General features: G+C 35.8%; 1 protein-coding gene across 1 annotated transcript in view; it reads right to left on the bottom strand.

Moving 5' to 3' along the window:
• Window positions 1-23243, bottom strand: part of csmd3a (CUB and Sushi multiple domains 3a) — a 372265-nt gene that overhangs the window by 103461 nt on the left and 245561 nt on the right. Inside the window, exons 37-44 of the mRNA XM_052143551.1 lie at window positions 18906-19010; window positions 17385-17503; window positions 16698-16767; window positions 11460-11576; window positions 10673-10882; window positions 8080-8268; window positions 6763-6940; window positions 3423-3568 (exon numbers count right to left, since the gene is read on the bottom strand). Coding sequence (XP_051999511.1) covers window positions 3423-3568; window positions 6763-6940; window positions 8080-8268; window positions 10673-10882; window positions 11460-11576; window positions 16698-16767; window positions 17385-17503; window positions 18906-19010 — 1134 coding nt within the window. The remainder of the gene's footprint in view (window positions 1-3422; window positions 3569-6762; window positions 6941-8079; window positions 8269-10672; window positions 10883-11459; window positions 11577-16697; window positions 16768-17384; window positions 17504-18905; window positions 19011-23243) is intronic.

Genomic DNA, 23243 nt, shown 5'->3' with positions numbered 1-23243 from the left:
CGCTAAATAAGAAAATAGCATATTCTACAACCACATTACACTGATGCTAACATGATCAAAAGTCTGAAAACCCAAAAGTCTCTCCTCAACAAGATGCATGATTCATGTCCGAAAAACTAATTGTGCAGGAATTATCATTTGCCAAGGGGTTTATTTAAAATCCTTGAAATCCAAAGTATGAGCCACATGAGTATGAGCAAACAACACTAAATACCCTTTTCACATACAGAAGATCTAACAAACGCCCTGAGTATCTTAATATCATAATGATTTGCAAGACTACCGAAAAGTTAGATGACCTCTACAATGTTAGACACCGCCTCTGATTTCATTTAGAATTCAACATCAGGAGGGATACTCAGAAAAAACCCTCTGTCATTTGAAGAAATTAACACATAAAAAAATGTAATTTCAAAGAGGAGAATGCAGCTCTGGGATGCATTACCATCTTATTTTATTATCTTTTAATATTATAATGAGCTTTGTGCTTTGCTGCACTTGACATAACTTCCTTATGTTCTAATGGTTTATTTGCAACCTTTGAAAGCATCAGCAGAAAATATGCTAACACAGATATTAACGGCCAATATTGAATAACAGTTTCCCATTATAAATGCAAAATACATTAGAGAAAACCCTGCGGTCCAAAGGTCACGTGATGTGTTATGACACATCTTCTTTGTTCCAAAACCTAGTGAGCTGCCGTGCTAGACAACATAGGTACGCTCCTGACAGGAAGGCTTTTCCAAAAAGCATAATCATGCTGCCTTCTTATATGCCATCTTCTGGCAAATTATAAGGTAGCAGTCTAGACTAGGTAGAGTCTAACGAGTGCTTCATATGCATTGTGCTAGTTGTAAGACACACTGAGTTGCTGCCTATGCTGAACGTTACAAATCTGTCACTTATGAGGTAACATGATGGTTAGGGTGCAGCATTAGGGGCTGTTTAGAAAGAAAACATTCTTGCGCTAAAAAAAGAGACAGCACAAGGATTATAACAGAACGCAGGACTCTTGAGATGCGTTTTTAAAAGTAATTTTTATCTTGACATGGCGTCTAAAAAATCATGGCGCTCTCGTGAGAGATGCTGAAAAAAATGTGAGACGTGACACAATGGTCAAACGTTCATTAAGCACATGCTTACATAGAAGAACAGTTGAAAAACAGCACAGATGGACGAGAACTGCCTTCGGTATGAACAGCCCCTTAAAAGGCAGCTGCTTACTGTATGTAGGCAGCAGGGAAGATAACAAGGCTAAAATCACCAGGCACCGACTTTTTCCTTGATTCCCTGCTTGTTCAGACATGGACGTTATTATGAATGATGGAAGTTTTCTTGCACTTTGTACCCCCGTCAAAATGTGGCAGCTGTAATTGAAGCAATTTTTCCTAAGATACAAGCAATATCTTTTCTAGCCTATGCGTTTAAGAGCAGTCAAATAAGACACAAGGGGCAAAAAAGCAGCAATGTGACATGCTAAACAGGCATTTTAAATTCAAAATTGTATTATTGTTTATTCATGACATTCCAAGCTTGTGTGCTGTTAGTTTTTCAGTGGAACACAAAAGGTGCATTTTTTAAGAATCTTTATGCTGCTTTTTCCCACATAAGACAGTTCATTGTGACACCCATCAAGCACCACAAAGCACAAAAAACACCACAAGTATCACAAAAATGGTCCCTATAACATGTGCACTAAATTCAAAGTATTCCAAAGACAAATGACAGCTTTGTATGAGGACCAAGACAAAATTGAAGTCATTATTTACTGATAATCTTCCCCTCCAGCCAACCGTTAACTTGCAAACAACTGCGACTGGACCATTCAGTATGTTTACACGGCCAGTTATAATCAAGCTACCGCTGTTTTTTTGCGCAGTCGAGCTACAGTCTTTATCTCTTTGTCCAATTATACACAACACCATGTGTAATTGAAGAGGCTGAAGGAAGACATCAGCTGAGGAAGTGATGTAGACGTTTCTGGTTCACATTTTGCATCATTTTAGCGCTTTAAAGAACTCTCAACAATGAGACGCACACAATATTTGCATAATCTATAAATATCATGCTTTCTGCCTCATTTATGAACGGAATCCACATGAGATAAGTAAAAGAAGCTGTTATAACTACTCAATAATAATTGAAAGTAAGATATATCCAGAGTAGAAAATGTGTAATTTGTTATGTTTACATTATGCATTTGTGATGCTATGGCTATTGCACGTTAAGCTTTTTTATTGTATTTTATGATGGAATTTGTGAAAATAGTCCACGTAAGATTCTGAAAAATATTTTTTATACTTGTTTTTAAATAAAGACATTTGATGCTACTGCAAAGATGGGTGTTACTATGGCGATCAGATAAGAGAAATAGTCAATGGGTAGAATAAAGACAAAAGAATAATAATCAGAGGCATATCAATGTGTCACAGGTGTGCACTTTTCAACAAAACAAGGCAGTTGTCCAGGTATTCCCGTACTTACATTTCTAAAAGCTAAATTCAAGCAGTTGAAGCATTTCAAAGACCTTGTGAACCCTGTAAACAGTGTAGGAAAAAGTGCAGTATGGGTAAAATTCAAGCGATAGAGAGATTATGATGTTTGACGGGTCATTTAATTTGTGATCACAGGGACAGAAAACAATGTAGTAAATTTCAATATAGTCGTAATTGTTTTGGTTTGGAATATATCATCCCATCCCTATTTAAAGTGCAAGTAAACACACTCATTCAATCAGTGAGTTGAGATCTGATCAGTGCCATTTTTAAACTGGATCTGCTGATTTAACTGAATTCAAAAGAAGGATTCCTTCACGAATCAGGCATCATCCCTACATCTCTCATGAACGTGCCAAGGAGAACTAGGGCAGATGTCAAGATTTTCAGTGAATAATGACTTAAATTTCTATAGCTTCCTCACACAAAGCTATGTTATGACTTCAGAAGACTCAAAATAAAGTGCATGAGTTGTATAGCCCATTTTTATGATACTTTTGGTGTGCCTTTTAGCCACTTTTAAAGCATGAAAGCTCCAGTCCTCATTCATTATAATTGCATGTAAAAGTGTGACCAGTACATAATTAAAAAAATCTCCTTTTGTGTTCCACTTTCTTGTGAAAGTCATATGGGTTTGGAAAAGCATGAGGAACATGATAATTTTTATTCTAGGGTGAGAACTATTCCTTTAAGACAAAATCCAGAATGTTTATTCTGTGATTTTACGGCACAGTTTTTGTTGAATGTATGGATATTCACAGATATTGTATCTGTGTGTGTTCAGCATAAGTAACATGCTCTGTGGGCGTAAAGGGAATAAACCAAGATAATCAACCTGACAATAAGCAACACACAGGCTATAAACAAAACTAAGCCGCAGTAAATTAGGAACATCATAGAGGAAACCTGCAGAAAAATGCTCACCATGGTAACGCAGAACAAAGAATCCACTGGTGCTGAAGTCGCTGTGGAACTTCAGCAGGATGTGATTGGATGTGCTGGAAACGCTCTCTTGGGGTGAACTGCCGCTGAATTGACCGATCTGTGGAGATGTTTGGTCGGGACCGTCCCTAAGGGAGACAGTTTGACAATGGTTATGATAAGCAACTGCTAAATTAAAGGGATAGTTCACCCCAAAAATGAAATTCTGTCATAATTTAGTCACCCTAATGTTGTTATAAACTCTTATGACTTCCGTGGAACACAAAAGGAGATAGTTATGCAAAACCTGTAAGCCTCAGTCACCATTGTATGGGCAATTAATGCAATGAAAGTGAATGGTGACTGAGGCTAACCATAAGCCTAATACCTCTTTATGTGGTCCACATAAGAAAGAAGGTCTTATGGTTGTGGAACAACATTGGCAGATGAAGAAATGATGACAGAATCGTCATTTTTGGATGAACTATCCCTTTAACATGTTAATTTAGTAATCACACCCATACAGACATTTCGTAATACAGACTTTTTAGCTCTATTTAAAACCCATTTCATTTCATTTGTTGGCAGATGCAGAGATTTTGTTATGTATGTTTATAAAACAGGATAGAAAATGTAAGGATGCCGCCCGTCTAACTGCACAGCAATCAACAACCCGAATAAAGCAGCTGAAAAGTACATTATAAACCCAACGCAAAGCAATCAAACACTGACCTTGCTCCTTTATCATTGAAGAATCTGTAATATTTATTTTTTATTTAGAAAGGCACTTTAATACAACGAACAGATGCAGCTTGTTACAGGAAAGCAACATAAGTGAAAAAAGTCACAAATAATTTTGCAATGAAAAAAAGCACAGCAATCCACATTTCTAAATGATTATAAACCTTACATATACAGTACAACACCAGTCAACATCTTGGACATACTTGAATTAATTTGTTTCTCATGGTTTAAAAACTTTTTGATCTAAAGGCATATGTATCCATGTTTGAAATTAGATTTGGAGACAAACATGAATTGTGTCTATGTATGAAGTTTCCATTATACTTGAAAAGTCCTTCAATACTGTTTAAACCTAAGGCATGATCACTTTAAAATGTATAGACAAAATACATTTCATAACAGTGTATTTCAGATCAGTAGTACTTGCTGCTTTCTGTGAGAGATACTTGCAGAAAAATCCTCTAGTTGTAAACACTTACAGTATTTCTCATGACACAGCAGATGAACATTTACATTTATAGTAATGAGACAATCCCCCCGGAGCAACTTGGGTTAAGTGTCTTGCTCAAAGACACAATGGTGGTGACTGTGGGGATCGAACCAGCAACCTTCTGATTACCAGTTATGTGCTTTAGTCCACTACGCCACCACCACTCAAGTACTGGATGAGTCGTAAGGGACGCAGGCTTAGCATCACATGAGTTAGCTAGTAAAGTACACACACTAATTGATGGCGTGAGCCTTTTACTTTTGCCCCAGCAATTTCACACTTCAGTATTGAAGTTCATTCAAGGAGAAAATAGATGGAAGATGCAAAAGCAAAAGAGGAAAAACAGATAAAAGACTAAAGTGAAGATTTGCGTGACTCGCAGCTTGCATTACTAATGCTGAATTCACTGCAGCTTTCAGACACTTAAAGTCCTTAACATAAATGTGTCTGAATTCTGACAGATAAAGAAAAAAAATATATAATAATTATAATAATTCAGAGAATAGAGTCGTAGCATTATGAAATTAGTCATAATATTTTGAGAATAAAACCAAAATTATGACAATAAAATTCGTAGCATTATGAGATTAAATTTAAAATAACTGTAGAATAAAACCAAAATTATGAGAATAAAATTCATAGCTTTATGAGATTAAACTGAAAATAATTTGAGAATAAAACCAAAATTATGAGAATAAAATTCATAACATTATGAGATTAAAGTCTTAATATTTTGAGAATAAAACAAAATTATGAGAATAAAATTTGTAGCATTACGAGATTAAACTAAAAATAATTTGAGAATAAAAACAAAATTTTGACGATAAAATTCGTAACATTATGAGATTAAACTGAAAATAATTTGAGAATAAAACTAAAATTATGAGAATAAAATTTGTAGCATTATGAGATTAAACTGACAATAATTTAATAAAACCAAAATTATGAGAATAAAATTTGTAGCATTATGAGATTAAACTGACAATAATTTAATAAAACCAAAATTATGAGAATAAAATTTGTAGCATTATGAGATTAAACTGACAATAATTTAATAAAACCAAAATTTTGATGATAAAATTCATAGCATTATGAGATTAAATTGAAAATAATTGTAGAATAAAACCAAAATTATGAGAATAAAATTTGTAGCATTATGAGATTAAACTGAAAATAATTTGAGAATGAAACCAAAATTATGACAAAAAAATTCATAGCATTGTGAGATTAAATTGAAAATAATTGTAGAATAAAACCAAAATGTACCATAATTTGAGAATAAAACCAAAATTTTGACGATAAAATTCGTAGCATTATGAGTTTAAACTGAAAATAATTTGAGAATAAAACCAAAATTATGATAATAAAATTCGTAGCATTGAGATTAAATTCGTAATATTTGAAGAAAAGACAAAATTACGAGAATAAGGTCATAGCATTATGAGATTAAAGTAGCAAATCCTATTGCGTAAATAAAGTAGAAATATTTTGAGAATTTTTTTTACAATATTAAACAGCAGGTTATTATTACAACGACAGAACGAATGCTGAGCTAGCAGCTTCATTAATGCAAGAAATGGATGTGAAGGCATTAGATAAACATATAGTATATGTAAATCAGGATATGATTTACCAACAAAGAAATCGTTGGTCTTTTAGCACATCAGCACAGAGTTATTATTAGTATCTTGACACTGCAGTGGTTATGTAAGAAATTTAATTTATTCAGGAGAAAGTACCAGACATTCATGTAGTCCCGCTCGGAGTGGGTGATGCTTGGTCTGGTTTTTGTTGGTTTTAACTCTCAAAACAATACTATAACTGATGTTACCACATACCATGAGCTACCAATATATAGCTTATATTGTTGCAGTCTAATAATTTTTTATTTTTTTATTTCTTCAAATAGCAGAAATAAAAAAACAATTTATATGCATGCTAAAAAATAATCAGTTTCAGTTTAAAAAAAATTAATTACTGTCTAAATCCCAACAATGTTTTCAAATCAGAACCGTCCTTATCTGTTCTTACTTTCGTGATGTTGTTTGACACCCAACAGATGTTCGTCTTTAAGTGACTGTTTCTTATAAACGTTTAAAGCAGTCTTACCAGATGGTGATGTAGTCGTAGATTGGTTCCGTGTTGAGCACGGTGAAGTTGATGTGGATGCCATTGCCTGGAGGTACTTGTATGCTCCATATGCAGTCTTTCAGATTGGGGTAGTCAGCTGGGTGGCCCGGAGAGAAGATGGTCCCATTCAGGGATGTGATATTACCACCACAAAGTGCTGATGAAAGACAAATAAAATCTGAACACCTTTGAAGTTCAATTCAATCAGCAATTCATGGAGAAATGCAATGCATTTAACATGCAACTGCAACAGGCAATAAAGCAGTAACATAAAACTGGATATACAATAAGCTTAAAGCGATGGTTTTTCCTGCATTGCTTTTAAAGGAATTGTTCATCCAAAAACGTAATTGAGAAATCATTTACTCACCCTCTTGTCATTTTAAATTAGCTGTTTTTCCCCTGTGAAACACTTAAAAAGTCCTTTAAACTGTTAAAAAAAGATGCATTAAAAAATTTCAGAGTGACCATGTATAAAGGAAAATGAGTGCCTAAAAGATTTGCATGTGTTGAGTAAGATTTGTAAAATCATAAATGTAGTTACAGCATAATAGAAACATTTGCATGGTAAACAAGAATGCAGATTCACCATTTAAGGGATTAAGAGAAAGTGATTTATCACATCCAGGTTTCTCCTGGAGAATGCATCTTATGTGGTCATGTAAACACATGTGGAGATCTTACAGGTTTTTAAAGGGTGCGCAAGTGCGGACCGGATAACAAACGCCATTGAATGGAGCATTGAATTTACATTGAAAGTGTAAATAATTCAACATTTATTTCTGGAAGTACAGTGGAAAAAGCAAATACACTACATTTAAACTATACTCATTTCTACACCAATGTAAAATATAGATGGTCCATCATGTTCGAGTATACACGCTCATTCATTGAGGGATTCCCAGAGTGTTAATTAAGAGGGAATCCCCACTACTGCAGCACAATTCCACTGCAGCTCGTGATAGAAAGTTAAGGAATAGAATAATAGTGAAGTCTTCCTTTGATACCATGTTTGTTATTTTCAGTGGAGAATGCTTCTGACCTTCATACCATGTCAGTCTAACTCCAAATAGGATAAAAGGACACCATTTAAGCACTATAAAAGTATTCCATAGACAGAGGGTGAGTAATTAATGACAGAATATTCATTAATAGGTGAACTATCCCTTTAATGGTTGCAGAAAAGACTCCATAAATGGTCCATATGTCTTCCCTAAAGGTTTTTTTTTTTTTCTGTTTAATTACAAAGCATAAATGTTTTATTCAAAAACACGATAGTCAAGATTCTATGGTTACCTTCACAGTGAGGCACAGGGTGGTTCCAGTTGCGGCTGACTCCATGCAGACACGTAAGGGACGCTTCACCAAGAAGGGTGTATCCCGGCAGACACTGGAAAGAGATGGTCATGCCCACCCCAAAATCACTGCCAATCACCACACCATTCCGAAAGGGCCGTGGATCCGGACACCTCTGCAGTTCATACGCTGAACAGGTCATCAAAAAAAAAAACAATTATAATCAGTTCATATAATATTGAAATCCCTTCTAAATATGGGTAGATTTCAGAAAACAGTTTTTTGGGCTCCGAAAGTACAGATCCTAATTATAAATCCCAGTTATTTTTTTCCATTGACGAATAGTTTTCAACGATAACTGATAAACCTTTAAAGACAAACCTACCGTGAGCTATGAGGTTGTCCATCGATGGTATAGCCTATACATCAGTTGAAGCCATAAGTCAGCATTATTTCAACTTCATTGTTTTAAAATCGTGTTTAACCCTCTGGGGTGCTGCTGGATATTTTCGTCATTACAGCGGAAACAACATAAAACACTCCATCATTTTGGGGCATAGTGATAAGTGTAAGAGACTATAATAAAGGGTCTACTTTTATTTGTGTACACTCACAATAACAGCAAAACCTTGTGCTTTTGTAAAATAAAGAAAATATAAAGGGTGAGCTGTAAGCAGTCTCTGGGTTCACAAGCATATTTCTGAAATCCGTCACAAAGCGTCACATATGAAACTCCGCGAATACTTATCACACAAACATGAAACTTATGTCTAAAGAAAGCTTAAAATGTCTACATTTAAATAAAACAATTCAAATTTAAAACAAATATTCTCTTAAACAAAGTGATATACAGTTGACATGCTATTTTATATAAACATGTAATTTTTTTTTACTAGTGGGACCGTTTCCAGACTTCAGGATTCAGAGTATTGACATTTGAAATATGTCCTAATAAGCAAGTTTTAGTTACATTTAAATGGTGTTTTGGCTAAAGCAGGTATTTAAATTGTATGCTGTATGAAATAAATATGATATGTAATATGATATAAAAATAATATGAATGATTAGATTATATTTTATCTAGTGTTTATGCTGCCTCATTATCATCATCGAAGCTTGTGCTTGCAAATATGTGTTCGGGTGTAAATGTGTCAAATGTGATGTAAATATGCCCATATTAGAAAATCACCATCTTATGATTTCTGAAGGATCATGTGACACTGAAGACTGCAGTAATGATGCTAAAAATTCAGCTTTGATCACAAATTACATTTTACATTATATTAAAATAGAAAAAGGTTCTTTTAAATCGTAAAAAGAGTTCACAAAACACAGTTTTTACTGTATTTTGGATCAAATAATTGCAGCCTTGGTGAGCAGAAGAGACTTCTTTTAAATGGTAGTGTAGGTCTAAAATTAAGTAAAGTCTTTATGTAAAGAAAATGTATAGTCAGAGTACTTCTTTTAACTTAAAACTTGATTTTGATAATTAAGTCTCCTTACATTCATTCTCTTTCTGTCACATTCCTCATTGATTTGTCCAGGGGAGGGTCTTTTGTGTCCTCAGTTGTGAATTACCTCAATATTCATGATAATTCATGCCACCTCGCATATGACCTTTCTAACACTAAAAGTGTCTTACAAAAGTTAAATTACTATATTGTTTTGTATGAATGAGTGATAAGGATGGTTTTCACATAATTTTGTAGCAAAAACTCTAGGCTACAAGATCCAGTTCTCAAAAGTATTGTGGACAAATGTTTAGTATGTGTTATTTGGCCTTATTTCAATTACTTAAAACATTGTTTTTTTTCAAAAACCATGCATAAATTTTATTTTCTCAAAAATACAAACATGTACACACATGTTGCTCACATATTATTGTAGCCCAGTTGAATACGGTGTTATCAGACATTAGCCATTAATATGTTTTTAAGCAACTGAAAAAAGCTCAAATGTCAAGGCATGTCAAAACTTCTCCAGGGCCCAAAACACCCTCAGACCCCAAAGGGTTAATAGCGGAATTCCTGGTGAACAACTACATTACCCATAGTCCAGCAGATACACCAATCAGAGAACTCCGGCCAACAAAGCCAGCCAACCATGTCCAGTAGCTAGTGCTCACTTCCATGCTGCACCGTGAACGAAGCAATCGAGTCGGTCTCCCTACACCCTCAAACTACTTTTTATATATATAATAACTACTATTTGTATATATCGGAATGTCTTTCAGTAAATGTATTTTATTTCTTTCATTAACATCTAATTTTAACTGTTGCGCTCTATAACACTAAAATCTCCTCACCTATTAATCTCGTATTTTGGGCTTGTTTTGGCAGAACAGTTTGCAAGTTACCCATGTTTTCCAAAGTTTTCTGACATATCATTTTCAAAGTTTTGTCAACTGATTGATTGCATCAAGAACCCAAAATGGTCATCGACTGGACTGACTTGCTTTAAAACTCACTGTGACTGAACATGAAATGAACAAAAGCTTATATTCTATCCCCTGTTAAGATCAGAAAGGATCCAATGGTGTGTGTCCACATCGACAGATGAAGTAAAGGCCTCAAACTGGTCTAATCCGTCTTACCCTCGTAGGTGATGTGGAAACCTGCTTTGTTCTGGGAGTAGTCACTGTGGAACAGTAAGCTGGTTTCATGAGTCGTGCTGAAGAAAGATTCTGGCACAACAGGCCCACTGAATCGATCGATCACAGAGCCTGAATCCAGCGTCCCGCCACGGACTTCAAGGTAATCGTGCACAGCCTCCGTGGAGAAGTTGAGGAATTGAAGATGAATTCCTGAAGCAAAAACAATATGAGGAGGTTTATAGTACATTTTAAAAAGAAAATGCCCGAGGGTACACTTTGAGGTTTCAAACAAGCCTTCAAACAATCTTTTAATTATCATTGCTATTCCATTTTGTCCAAGGCTGCATTTTGCACATGCTACAAAAACTGCCATGGGAAGTCATGTGTATACCCAGAGGAAAGACAATTGTTGGCATACATTAAGACTGAAAAGCTGCTCAGATCATTTGATGTTCAAATTGAAATCTCTGACTTTCGATTGCAGATTTTGGTATCTTGGCAAATCTGAGTACAGTCTGAGACATTGTTGAGATTCTGGAACTCTAGAGGCAACACATACTGTATGAGATTACTGGGGTCTTTTTATTCAAGACAAACATTAAGCAAGAGACTCCATATGTCCTCCATTTAATATTGCTGTCTAGAAGCATCAACTGAGAAATTATAGAGATCTCATTTGTGATATGTATTCCCTATGGGTAGTCACACTCTAAAAAGGGGTGGAATCTGTCAATTAAATAGATGAAATAAAGATGAGAGTTCATCTTTAAAGTTACAAGATACAGACCAAAGCCAATAGGAAGTTTAACTGTCCAGTTGCAGTCGAGTCCACTGGGATAATTTCCAGGAAAACCAGGGCTTAGAATGACTCCATTTAGATCGGACAGGAAGCCGCCACACTGAGCTTAAAAGACAAGAGCAGCCATGCAAACAGTCAATAAACATGTACCGAATATGTGGTTCTCAACGGGTGGGTCGTGACCTTCATATAGGGTCATGAATAGAAGGGAAAAAACAGAGAACATGCAGAGAACATGAAACCATCGAAATTCAAGAGACATTTAAAAACCAAAATGGTTGTTGAATTTTCTATTCAGCCCATGTCATATTAAGAATTTGCATATTTTTGTCTTATGCCATTCATGGCTGATTTTAAGGACATATTTGTTTACTTTTGTACAATAAACAATTTGGTATTGAGTTGGGTGGCCACCTGATGTAAGAAGTAAAATGTGGATCCTGAAGCAAAAACAGTTTACAGTCTTGAACCATGTAAAACCATCATGTAAAACACAACATTACCCCAGGATCTTCAAGCATTTTTTTTCCCAATGAAAAAAAATATATCAAACAGATATTCATCAATTCCAAACTCCATTATGGAATCTAGTGCTATGCAATATTAATTCATTTGCACATACAAGCAAGATACCCTTGTTTTCCTTGTATGAATAATATTGCAATGATGTGCAATCAGGAATATAAATGCTTTAAAATGCTAATGCGATAAATGTGCTGCATTCATTTTGAGGTTAGGAGAAAATTGATACACAAGTTATGTTTTCTTTTATGTTTTTAAATGGGCACCACCAGAATTTGTGTGGATTAAAAGGCCAATATTGAAGCAACTACTTCAAGTCTGATTGAAATATATACTTTGATTTATCTCCGGAGTGTGTGTACATCTCCCTGTGTTTAGTTGTCTTTGCATATATCATATTGGCAATGGTGTAATGAATGGCCTCTCTGAGCGAGTGTGTCCATTTAAAGTACTTTAGAAAAGCAATTGAAATGTCAATAGAGAACATTGAACGCTCTGTTTATACCACAGGAGCTCAGATCAATTAAACATCAAGTGTTGCTATTTAATCAGAGCACTGCTGAACTTCATCAACACAAGGCTGATCTTACATAAGTTTTTTGAGAAATCATGAGTGTATGAGACAAGGAAGGGGGGGATTAAGCAGTGGCAAATTCTCAGGGACAGCAAAGCCTTCTCTGCTGGTGTAACATGCCAAATAAATACATATTTTTCATCCTTTCATACTCAATCACTTTTTTGCCTATGTATTTTTAATTGCATTCCACTCTTAATTAATCTACAAACAAATAGAGAAAAACAAAAAGTTTATCCAGTCAGAATTTATTCCTTGATGCTTACAAGTGAAGCGTGACAACTGTTTCACAAATCACGTCCAAACCAAGCTTGTTTACCGAAGCAGCGTGTGAGTTTGAGCTCCACCCCGTCGGGCCTTCAGAATTTCCACAGAATCCCTCAACAGTGCAAATGAATGGGCAACTTAAGTCAGTTTGTCAGATACATCAGCCAATCAGATTGATTTATTTGTTCTGGGTGGGTGGGTGTGATCTTTAGGATATGTCCCGGTCGAGGCCTTCTAGCTGGCCTTGAGTGAAGCAATCAAGCTATAAGTGACGTAATTTGAAAGCGAAGAGCGTGAGATCTTGCTGACAAGTCGACTGTCATCACTGCCTCTATCGCAATTGAGAAAGAGATCCTTATGGATTTACAAACCTGAGATGTTCTGCATGATTGCTAAATTTAGTAATTTAGAGCTGATTTTCACTTCAAGAAAATTGGTAATTGCTTTTTGTATTGTTATAGCAACATCAGGATTTTTCTAAGTGTAAATTAGGCTGCTGGTGCATTCAGTGTCAGATCAAGTTTTAATAAGTAGTGCTGCGTTCCATTCAACTCGGAAAGTCATATTTTACAACTTCCTTCTAGGAAAAGTGCAATGGATGCATCTTGAAGTTGAAATTGTGAGTGAGAATATATTTTTGGGAGTAAAAATTGACAGTAAATTGTCTTGGAAACCCCATGTCAGATACATGATATCAAAAATCTCCAAAAGCCTCTCAATTATAAATAAAGCAAAACTATACCTTGATGAGAATGCACTCCGTACTTTATACTGCACCCTGGTACTACCATACCTTATGTTTTGTGTTGAAGTGTGGGGAAATAATTACCAGAACACAATAAATCCTCTGATTATATTACAGAAAAGAGCTGTGAGGATCATTCATAAGGTTGGTTTTCTAGAACATACTCATAATCTGTTTACGCAGTCAAAGTTGTTAAAATTTGATGATCTTGTAAAATACAATACATCAATAGTCCTATATAAAGCATTTAACAACTTATTACTGCCTAACTTACAACGTTTTTTTCAAATTCCAGTGCGAGCTCATAACTTGAGAGGTTTTGGATATTTTTCATTACAAAGAGCCCAAGCCACTCGTAAACATTATTGTGTGTCTGTATGCAGAGTGAAACTCTGGAACAAACTGGACTTGCAACAAAAGCAATGTAAAACTATTTATCAATTTAAACTGTTATATAAACATCGGGTCTGGTTAAAATACAGAGATGAGGATCTTTAATTTACATTGCTGTTGTACTCTGTCTTATAGTGTTAACATGTGCTCAATGTTTCCTAACCATCGTTGGTATTGTCCATTAACATCGTCGGTATATTGTCCATTGCCATTGTTGGCATTGTTTATTCTTCTTAAAATTGTTGGTACTGTTGTTATAATAAATACTTGTTACTTGTGGTAACGCCACCATGATACAACATTTGTAAACAATCTGTAAGCAAAGTAACAATGAAGCTCAATGTATTAATTACTAAATGGGGAACTGGGGTGGGATTAAATAAGTTGTCTTCTTCCGACTCCCTTTCAGGCAGATTTCGATCGTCATAGTTTACTACTGTATGTTTGTTTTACACTGTATGACTTAACAATATTTGTTTGCCTTGTACTTCTGTGCCATTGCCTGAAATAAATTAATGAATAAATGAGAATTACAACTTTAAGGCTCGTGCAGAAATTCTCATCTCAGATTTCACTGAGATGCAGGTGCATGATGTCACACAAACATGTCGACACTCAGGGAGATATACAAAGTAAGTGATAAACATTCACTTTATTAAATAATATCAGTAAATTAGTTTGTTTCCAAATTACATGATATTAAAGCTTGTTTAACAAATGCTTGCAGAAACAGGTGTATAAAACATTATAATCTCTTTTGATACTCATTATCCTGAAGCACAAATGCCAGCACTGCAGTATTGTTTATCAGTTGGGTTGCTAGGAGACATAGCACTGCAGTATTGTTTATCAGTTGGGTTGCTAGGAGACATAGCACTGCAGTATTGTTTATCAGTTGGGTTGCTAGGAGACATAGCACTGCAGTATTGTTTATCAGTTGGGTTGCTAGGAGACATAGCACTGCAGCATTGTTTATCAGTTGGGTTGCTAGGAGACATAGCACTGCAGTATTGTTTATAAGTTGGGTTGCTAGGAGACATAGCGCTGCAGTATTGATTATCAGTTGGGTTGCTAGGAGACATAGCGCTGCAGCATTGTTTATCAGTTGGGTTGCTAGGAGACATAGCACTGCAGTATTGTTTATCAGTTGGGTTGCTAGGAGACATAGCACTGCAGTATTGTTTATAAGTTGGGTTGCTAGAAGACATAGCGCTGCAGCATTGTTTATCAGTTGGGTTGCTAGAGACATAGCACTGCAGCATTGTTTATCAGTTGGGTTGCTAGGAGACATAGCGCTGCAGTATTGTTTATCAGTTGGGTTGCTAGGAGACATAGCACTGCAGTATTGTTTATCAGTTGGGTTGCTAGGAGACATAGCGCTGCAGCATTGTTTATCAGTTGGGTTGCTAGGAGACATAGCACTGCAGTATTGTTTATCAGTTGGGTTGCTAGGAGACATAGCACTGCAGTATTGTTTATAAGTTGGGTTGCTAGGAGACATAGCGCTGCAGCATTGTTTATCAGTTGGGTTGCTAGAGACATAGCACTGCAGTATTGTTTATCAGTTGGGTTGCTAGAGACTAAGCACTGCAGTATTGTTTATCAGTTGGGTTGCTAGAGACTAAGCACTGCAGTATTGTTTATCAGTTGGGTTGCTAGGAGACATAGCGCTGCAGTATTGTTTATAAGTTGGGTTGCTAGGAGACATAGCGCTGCAGTATTGTTTATCAGTTGGGTTGCTAGGAGACATAGTGCTGCAGCATTGTTTATCAGTTGGGTTGCTAGAGACATAGCACTGCAGTATTGTTTATCAGTTGGGTTGCTAGGAGACATAGCGCTGCAGTATTGTTTATCAGTTGGGTTGCTAGGAGACATAGCGCTGCAGCATTGTTTATCAGTTGGGTTGCTAGAGACATAGCACTGCAGTATTGATTATCAGTTGGGTTGCTAGAGACATAGCGCTGCAGCATTGTTTGTCAGTTGGGTTGTTAGGAGACATTACTTATAAGAGTCAAACCCCTGCTAAGCTAACGGGAGCATTGCAGTTTTGATTCTTTAAACGTCATCTTCCGAATATCGGGGAATGGAATGCATTAATGGTCAGAGATATCAAGTAGGAATATCCAAAATCCAACTTGAATGGAACACAGCGTAACAGTGCACCCTGACGAAATGAAACTTATTGCAAGAAACATTTAAATCGCAATCGTGTCATTTCAAGTTCTGGCTTTCGTGCGTGGACGTGTTTTTAAAATGTCAATTGGTATTGCTAGTTAGCTGCGACATAATGTATGATGCTCAAAGGCATAGGGTGTCTTTCATTGTTAAACTGTGTTTTCTTAATGGCATGAATCACACTGAAGGCCTAGACTTTTAATGCATGGAACGCCACTGGTATAAAAGTGTATAAGTATAAAAGATTTGAACAAAAGAGGAAATAACAAAGCAAGAATGGACTAAATAGCACCTCTTAAGATCTAGCTAAAAGAAAGCTTTTTCATAATCCATTTTATTACAAAGAACACACCACGACTGATCATCTACGGTCGATACATTGTAAAGAAACAGCTGCTGCATTGAAATTGAATAAGATGAAATGGCAGGGGGAAACTCCTGAAGTAAGGTTGATATGACATACTAGTTTGAAGATTTGAGATTACAGAGAATTGAAGTAGAGCTCTCACTGAAAAGGTCACATAAGTAGAATTACATAAAGGAAACATACCCAGACAAAGAGGTGCCGGATAGTTCCATCTTCTCACAGGTCCTGGCATGCATGTTATATATGCACTTCCCTGCAAGGAGTAGAAATGAAGATAGGTATTGACTGCTTCATGGAGCTCTTACCAATTCTGAAGAAAAATCAATCACTCGTAGAAAATGTATCATTCATCGTGCTCTTCTGAGTAGTGAAGGCAAAATAGCAAAGCCTTGACACTGGGAATATATTTTATACACCACACAGTAGAACTGAGAGCAATATTTAACAGTTTCCTCTACAAAATAGAATCATTCATTTAAATGAATTGTCTGAACAAAAGACAGAAATATTAAAGAAAAATTTAATAAGACAAAAAACCTATCTATATATTTAAACATATAAATGCATTGAACAGCACCAAAAACTACATTCCACAATTATTACATGGCAGCTCTGCCGTCATTGGTGTGTGAATGTGTGAATGAAATACAGCGTAAAGCGCATCGAATAAGTTTAAAAAGGCGCAATATAAGTGCAGACCATTTACCATTTTTATTTGTTTCTCCTCGAAACTGGCTGCCAATTAAATGTTGGAATGGCAAAATGGGCAGCCACAAAACAAACTGGTATGAACATAAATCTCCCATTATTGAACCTGAGAGATATAAGCTTCTGTATCATTGCTACAGTATAAGTTATGAATTCACCTACCTTTATAGTGTAGCCTTGTTCACAGTGAAACGAGATAACATCACCCACAAAGTAGCGGTCGCCCACTTTCACGCCATGGCTGGGGGTTTGAGGTTCCGGGCAAGAGTCCAAACCTATTGCTTAGGACACATGGAAACTCTCTTCATTCGTCAGAATGCAAATGTTTCCAAACACAAATTGAAATTGATTTCTATTTCACATGGCAAGATGCAGAAGAGTCCCACAGGAGGAATGAGTCAAAATAAATGTTGTGTGATGCATGCTGTGGTATTTGTACAATCAAACGATTCAATTAAATTTTGCACTGATTCTTGAGAAGTTAAACCAAACTGGCTAGAGAAGAGAAAAACAAGTTTGTCTGGCATAGATTGATTTTATTTGTATATAATAATCTGTTAAACCAATATTTCTTTGCAAACTCCTACATCTTCTGTTTTCTCACAACATGTTGTGCTTTCCTTGCTGTAACTCATTATGTGTCAACATTGTCAGGCACAGTGTGTCAAAGATTATAATATGTATTATATTAATGATTTTATTAATTATATTAGTAATAATTGTGACTATTGATACATTTAGCATTCAATCAAATAAATGAATTGAGAAAACAAAATTATTTCAAACTGATTTTCAGCTCCATAAATAGAAGTTTCAGCACATAAAAACGTTCAGAGTTGGCAAAATAACATACCAATAACAATATTTTGCATATCACACAAGTATTTCATAATGCTGTAAACACGTTGTTTTTCTGGTACAACCAGATTCTGTTAGGGCATAGTAGTAATGTTTCTTTAATAATACATACTGTGTATTTATATTTCAGTTTTTCTTAAGTTTAATATATATTTTATTTTATATGATGTGTTGAGTTGGTGGTTTTAGGGGTAGAGAGTGATAATGTCATATCATAATTTAGATAATAGAAATAGAAAATGGTACATCTGCATTAACAATGTTCTAGTGATATAATAATAATAGTAAATAAATAAAACCAATAGCAAGTAAAATTATGTGTAGGGATGGGAATTGTAAGGAATGTAACGATTCCGGTACCTCTTAAAGAAAAAATAAATTAGACTTGTCCCTTCTTTTCTTTAAAAAAGCAAACTTCGAGGTAATTGCAGCACTTACAATGGAAGTGAATGGGGCCAATTTTTGGAGGGAATAAAGACAGAAATGTGAAGTTTATAATTTGATAAAATCACACATACATTTTTCTGTTAAAACGTGCGTATTATTTGAGATGTGATGTTGTTTAAATCATTGTTTTTGTCATTTTACGCTATCACGGTATTACATCGACATATATATATATATATATATATATATATATATATATATATATATATATATATATATATATATATATATAGATATATATATTTTTTTTTTTTTTATGAACTGTTTCTGAATAAGAACCATTTTTTGGATTCCAACCCTATTTATGGGTCATGTTTTGCCCCATGTCTTAAGTCGACATGCAGTCATTTGGATGGTAAAAGTGAACAGTCATCATACCTGTATATTCCAGGTGAAAGCCTGCTCCAGAAACACTCATGTCGGTCTGAAAGGTGAGGTACAGATTGTTGGATGTTGTATTTAAAAGGGGTGGAATCGTGGTCCCTAGAAGAATTAAAAGTATTTCCATTAGAATTTGTTTTCTTTTGGTTTGCATGAACAACTTACATCAGTGATACTCAACTGGTGGGTCAAGACCCAACATTGCATTGAAGTTCTAAATGCAAATAGTAAAATTAAATTAACCACATAATCGTGCACAATTAGAATATAAAAATATATAGGCACATCGGCTTTTGAAAGTGAGGAGAAAATGCTTCCCATATCTTTTTAGTTAATATAAAAGCTGCAAATCCAATGAAACTCCATGGCATATTAACGCAAATTAATTTGTCACTTGGTAATATGGCTAATAGTATTTAAACATTGTTTGTTTTTGAATGATTAATGTTTCATCATAATTTGCTAACTGATACTATATTGTGTACAATAAAAATTCTGGTTCTGTGTTTGGCTGCTACTTTAGTTTTCAATGTAAAATGTAGGTCCTGATGCAAAACCAGTTGAGAAGCATTGCTCTAAAGCTCTGAAGGCTTGTGACATTCTGTCATGAGGCTTCTACGAATGTCATTCAACTCTGTCACGGCTGTCATCGGCTTCATCAATTCGGTAGGTCTATTGATGAAGTGTCGTGGCTGTTACAGTTGGGTCACACCTCACTGTCATTCACCTGATCATACTGAAATTACAGTTGGGCACACGACAAGGCAAATCAGACCTATTGCTGTTTTGTGAACCTGTGGTGACCTCCATTAAGTAGACGGATGCTCTGTAGCCACTCTGGAATCACCATGATGGGCTATTTGTTGAGCAATGGCTGACATTTAGTGCTAAAGAGGCTGTGACGAATAGAGGCAGGTATTTCACTTGAGTCTCAACCGCACAGAGAGTTTAAACCGAGGAGGTACCATATATTCAATTCAGTTCTATAGTGCATATAGAACTGTGTGGGCCATCAGCCCACATAGTTTCAACCAATTTTTCTGACAATCGTCTTGAAGAGCAGAATTCCAGGTGAAAAAATAAATAAAACTACCCATGATCCAGCAGAGAAATACTGAGTGACACAATCGAGTCTGTATCCCTACATTCTCAAACTACTTCTATATTTGCACTGTGTATATCGCAATATGTTGCAATATACTTTATATACATTTTACTTATTCTATACTAATGATCAATCAATAGTTTTACATTTTTCCATCATATTAAGTAGATGAAATTAATCGCAATGCTTCAAGGGATTGTAGTTTATTCCCTCTATAAAAATGTTAAGTAAACAGTCTTTTACATTTGTCTTTTTTAGGGACGTCCCAATACCATTCAATTATTTTTAGAACAAATACGAGTACAGCTAGGCATCGATATGACACCTACTTTATGTTTTAAATTCCATATCAAGAGTTTTTTTCAATTTTATCAACAAAATGGTGTTTAAATAAATGAATTAATTATAAATGTAATCAAATGAATACACAACAATTAATTTTCAACATAATATTGTATTATATTTTATCAAATGAAATGATTTTATAAAGAACCTCACAGCACAATCTAAAATACATAATTGGAGATATTTACATTTACATTTATGCATTTGGCAGATGCTTTTATCCAAAGCGACTTACAGGGCACTTATTACAGGGACAATCCCCCCGGAGCAACCTGGAGTTACGTGCCTTGCTCAAGGACACAATGGTGGTGGCTGTGGGGATCGAACCAGCGACCTTCTGATTAACAGTAATGTGCTTCAGCCCACTACGCCACCACCTGACCACAATTTTACAAGCACAAGTACAAGTACCTGAGCATGGTATCGAACCCGATTATGATACCAGTATGGTATCGGGACATCCCTAAAGATTTTTAAATACTTTTTTGCTTTAAATCAAAATGTATGTTGTGATTCACATTCAAGCTGGTAGGTTTGGTTAATTGCTTACAAATCTTTTATGAAGTATTTAATGAAATCCAAAAGGAAAACATTTATGGGAAAAAATATTCCAGAGCCAAGATGGCTGAAAAATTGGATGGGCACTGTTGAGCTTTATAATTCAGAACCAGTAATAAAACAAAGAAAAAATGGCAAGCAATAGTGCAAATTGAGTCGATAAATCAAAGATACAAATTGAGTAAACAGTGAATGACTTTTTTTTTTCAGGTATCTGCAAGCACTATCGAGTTTGAGTAAACAATTAAACATTCGAAAACTGTATTTTCAGTATATACTGAAAAGAGTAATCAAATGTAACTTAAGCAATCATGTATTAGAGTGCATTCAGAAAGTATTCAGACCCTTTCATTTTTTCACATTTTGTTATGTTGCAAGTTGTGCTAAATGGTTTAAATTATTTGAATTTATTCTTTGCAAATTTATTAAAAAGAAGAAACTGAAATATCACATTGACTTAAGTATTCAGGTACTTTAAATTTAGCTCAGGTGCATCACATTTCTCTGGATAATCTTTGAGATGTTTCTACACTTTCAAATGAGTCCACCGGTGGCAAATTCAATTAATTGGACATTATTTGGAAAGGCATACACCTGTCTATATAAGGTCTCACAGCTGAAAATATATATCAGAGCAAAAACCAAGCCATGAGGTCTAAAGAACTGTCTGCCTAGCTCAGAGATAGGATTGTGTCTAGGCACAGATATGGGGAAGGCTACAACATTTTTGGGCAAAAAATATTTTTGGCTTCATTAAAGGTTCCCAAGAGCACAGTGGCCTCCGTAATTCTTAAATGGAAGAAGTTTGCAACAACCAGGGCTCTTCCGAGAGCTGACCCCAGCCAAACTGAGCAATCGGGGGAGAAGGGCCTTGGTAAGAGAGCTGACCAAGAACCTGATGGTAACTCTGGTTGAGCTCCAGAGATCATGTGTGGAGATAGGAGAAACTTACAGAAGGACAACCATCACCGCACCACTCCACCAATCTGGGCTTTATGGCAGAGTCACCAGATGGAAGCCTCTCCTTAGTGCAGAGCACCTAAAGGACTCTCAGACTGTGATAAACAATATTCGCTGGTCTGATGAAATGAAGATTGAACTGTTTGTCCTCAATTCCAAGCATAATGTCTGGAGAAAACCAGGCACTGCTCATCACCTGTGCAATACCATCCCAACGGTGAAGCATGGTGGTGGCAGCATCATGCTGTGAGGGTGTTTTTCAGTGGTAGGGACTAGGGGACTGGTCAGGGTTGAAGGAAAGCTGAACACAGCAAATTCTTAACACAGATATTCTTATTGAAAACCTGGCCCAGAGCACTCAGGACCTCAGGCTGGGTCGAAGTTTCACCTTCCAACAGGACAATGACCCTAAGCACACAGCCAAGAAAAACACAAGATTGGCTTAGAGACAACTCTGTGAATGTCCTTGAGTGGCCCAGCCAGAGCCCGGACTTGAACCCAATCAAACATCTCTGTAAAATGGCGGTCCCCATACAACCAGGCAGAGCTTGAGAGGATCTGCAGAGAAAAATGGCCAAATCCAGAGGTGCAAAGCTTGTCGCATCATTCCCAAAAAGACTTGAGGCTGTAATCGCTGCTTCAACTAAGTACTGAGATAAGGGTCTGAATACTTATGTCAATGTAATATTTCATTTTGTTCTTTTTAATAAATTTGCAAAGTTATCAAAATCAGTTTTTTGCTTTGCCAGTATGGGGTATGGAGTGTAGATTGATGTGAAAAAAATAAAGCATTTAGCATAAGGCTGCAACATAACAAAATGTGAAAAAAACGAAAGGGGTCTGAATACTTTCTGAATGCACTTTGTATCCCATATTTGCTGTTGACTGTTTAGAATCAGGTCTAGTGGTTCCCAATAATCCTATAAGTCATGCCAAATGTATGGCAAGAGTGCTGCTTTTGTTCATAGCATATTTTGTCCATCGTCATTTTGTCTTCTCCATGCACAAGGCATAGAATTCCATTAACTTGTGTTAATCTTTCATTTGTCCTCCGTGCAGATTAAACGTCAAACTGTCCAAAACATTTAATGCGGTGTCTAAGAGGAATGGTGCCCACTGAGGTCAGCTCATATTTATTTCTCTTTGTGTGGCTGATGCAATGCTGGTGCCTGGTGGAAGGGACACTGAAGCAAATAATATAAATCTGTCTTTCAATTCGGAGGACTCTGCTGTTTTATTTCAGAATACTGCAGAGTCATCAACACTGATAGCATCCTGTCTGCTACTTATACTGAGAGCTCCACACAGGGGATTCTGACACTCTGAGTTCACTCTTGCTGCTATAAAGCTGTTGATCCATGATATCC

This window comes from Xyrauchen texanus, chromosome 15 (genome assembly GCF_025860055.1).
Source record: "Xyrauchen texanus isolate HMW12.3.18 chromosome 15, RBS_HiC_50CHRs, whole genome shotgun sequence".
NCBI classification, from domain to species: Eukaryota; Metazoa; Chordata; class Actinopteri; order Cypriniformes; family Catostomidae; genus Xyrauchen; species Xyrauchen texanus.
The sequence above is the reverse complement of the archived record's forward strand: the minus strand, read 5'-3'. Positions and strand labels throughout refer to the sequence as shown.